The sequence below is a fragment of the Benincasa hispida genome, chromosome 1, assembly GCF_027475165.1.
Source record: "Benincasa hispida cultivar pf3 chromosome 1, pf3_genome.v1.1, whole genome shotgun sequence".
In the NCBI taxonomy this organism is placed as follows: domain Eukaryota; kingdom Viridiplantae; phylum Streptophyta; class Magnoliopsida; order Cucurbitales; family Cucurbitaceae; genus Benincasa; species Benincasa hispida.
The window spans coordinates 46411474-46414054 of NC_143478.1; the positions used below are offsets into that span (position 1 = coordinate 46411474).

The window sequence follows — 2581 nt, forward strand, 5'->3', positions numbered from 1 at the left end:
AACAGTTTTAATGTTTTCTGATAAAAGTAGCTTTATATGTTTTATGCTTGGAAAATGTTTATACTGCAGTATAAGGTTACTGTAGAAGTTTATATTTCAGTTTAATCTCTTTATTGAGACTTTTGCATGAGAATCGGTTTTTTTTCTTAAGTCACTCACTAGGCTAGCAAGCTCACCCCGTTTTCAAATGTTTTCCTTTCCCCCAGGTAGTGGTCAAATCCTTAGGAGATAGCTCTGCATCTGCTCTGCCACTAAAGGACAAAGATATTGTAACCCGTCTGCTAAGTGGTTACTGTAAATATTGTACACATGTTACAGTTGTTCATATAGGGACTAAGGTTTTGGGCATCGGGACTTGTGAAATTAGTAATGTAATCACTCTAAATATGTTATCTTTTTAAACTTAATAAATTTTGGCCCAAGAGGCATCCGCTATATATGAGTTTATACATTGGTATCAAAGTTATTTCCGAAAGAGTTATTAGGCAGTAAGTGTCAACAAAAGGGTTGATAACTGCTGCAGTCATGTCCTTTCCTAGGCTCAGAGAGTAATCTGGAATGGAGTGTGATATTTCTGAAGAACAAACTGGCATATGTATGTTTTCTCCCTATAAAGGACACACAAGTTTTGAGCTTGAAAGAAGGAACTTGTTCTTGTAATAAGTGGCAGTCATTCAAGATTCCATGCTCTCATGTAATTGCAGTTTGTAATTACATGCGTTTGACATATATACCTCTTATTGATGAATGCTACAAATTTTCCCATTTCAAGCGATGTTCTGAAGGTCGCTTCCATCCAATAGAACACCCAGATTATTGGCCAGAATTATCATTTACAGAAGTTCGTCCGGATGCGAACTTACTAATAGAACAGGGTCGGTAAAAAAGTATGCGCATTCATAATGAAACAGATTGGAGAGAGGCAAGCCAAAAAGTTTAATGTATAATTTGCTAGAGAGAAGGATATAATAGACATACTTGTCCACAACGTACATTAGGTGCTTCGTCTTCGGGTCATTAAATTTTTTATATAATTGTATCTTTTATGTACTTGTATTTTTCATGTACTTGTATCTTTTATGTATTTGTATTTTTTTATGTACTTGTATTTTTCATGTAATTGTATTTTTTATGTACTTATATTTTTTTTGTAATTGTACTTTTTGTGTAATGAATTTATTTTATCTAATTCATTCTTAGAAAATAGATTTTGTTATGTGATGGATTTTATTATGTAATTTAATTTGAACTTCTTAGGTTATGGAGCCTGGTCCTTCTAAACCTGTACAACTATATCAACAGAATACGCATCGTTTGCAATCGATATGGTATAGTTCTTCTACCGTAGTTTTGAGTTGTCGGAGAAGGGAGGCATATGCACAACATACTATCCCATTTGATCAACGTATTATTCCCTATGTTGAACAGGCAAGTTTTTTTGGGGTTGCACAAATCGGATTTATCCAACTCGATTGGCACCTCATTACTGCTTTAGTTGAACATTGGAGACTAGAAACCCACACATTTCACCTACATTATGGGGAATGTACAATTACATTGCAGGATGTTGCCATTCAGTTTGGGTTACGAGTGGACAGGAGAATCATTGACAAGTTCATTACAATATGATTGGAAGAATGTTTGTGACGAGCTCTTAGGTGTTCTACCAAATGATCTAAAAAGCTCAAGATTGAGTATCCCATGGTTGGCGTCCCAGTTTCCAGAATCACCTTCCAATGCAAACGACATCAGCATACGTTGGTATGCACGAGCATACATTATGCAGCTTATTGGAGGATTTTTGTTCGCTGACAAGTCAAACACTCTAGTACATCTCATGTTTCTCCCGCTACTATCTGATTTCGAGCATGTTGGTACGTACTCGTGGGGTGGTGCCTGTCTTGCATGGCTTTATAGAGAACTTTTTCGGGCTACTACTACAAGTATGGGCTTATGATAGATTTTCAATTATAGCACCACAAGTCTAGTTATAGGCCCCAGGTCATCGTCCACTTAGTGCCAGGTATTATTTCATTTATATATTTATTTCGTTATCATTTTATGTAAGAATATAAATTAATTGTATTTTTTATAATTTTAGATGGAGTGGTGCATTAGTTGCCTCTGAACAGTAAGCAAATATGTTGCTAGTATACCGAAAAATATTTGACAGACTGATGCACAATCAGGTAACAAATATATATATAAATGAATATTTAAAATCATTTTGGATGTATAATTATCTTCTTTTTTTTTTGTCAGATTAATTGGACGCCATACACACAAGATATTTGGTCATCGCTATCTGATTACTGTCGTGATGGTGAAGACATTTGGTTAGCCGTTAGCCCTCTTATATGCTACCATATAGTAGAGTTGCATCATCCAGATCGTGTGTTGAGACATTCGATCTCCGACAAACAATACCTCCGTTGTCTATACACTTCCAACACTACACCAAATTGATTTGAGAGGTAAGCACGACCAAGACTGACGTCAAATTCACGTGGAATATATATGGACGATATGATCGTTGTGCACAGGGAGAAATGACAAATGGGTCAGCTGCAACAGATGACTA

At 35.7% G+C, this 2581-nt stretch overlaps 1 protein-coding gene across 1 annotated transcript; it reads left to right on the forward strand.

The window, feature by feature from the left end:
• The first annotated feature begins 1537 nt into the window (after positions 1-1537).
• On the forward strand, positions 1538-1957 carry LOC150038493 (serine/threonine-protein phosphatase 7 long form homolog). The gene has a single exon (XM_090313407.1). It carries the CDS (start codon positions 1538-1540, stop codon positions 1955-1957), a length of 420 nt encoding a protein of 139 aa, XP_090169533.1.
• The last annotated feature ends 624 nt before the right edge of the window (positions 1958-2581 follow it).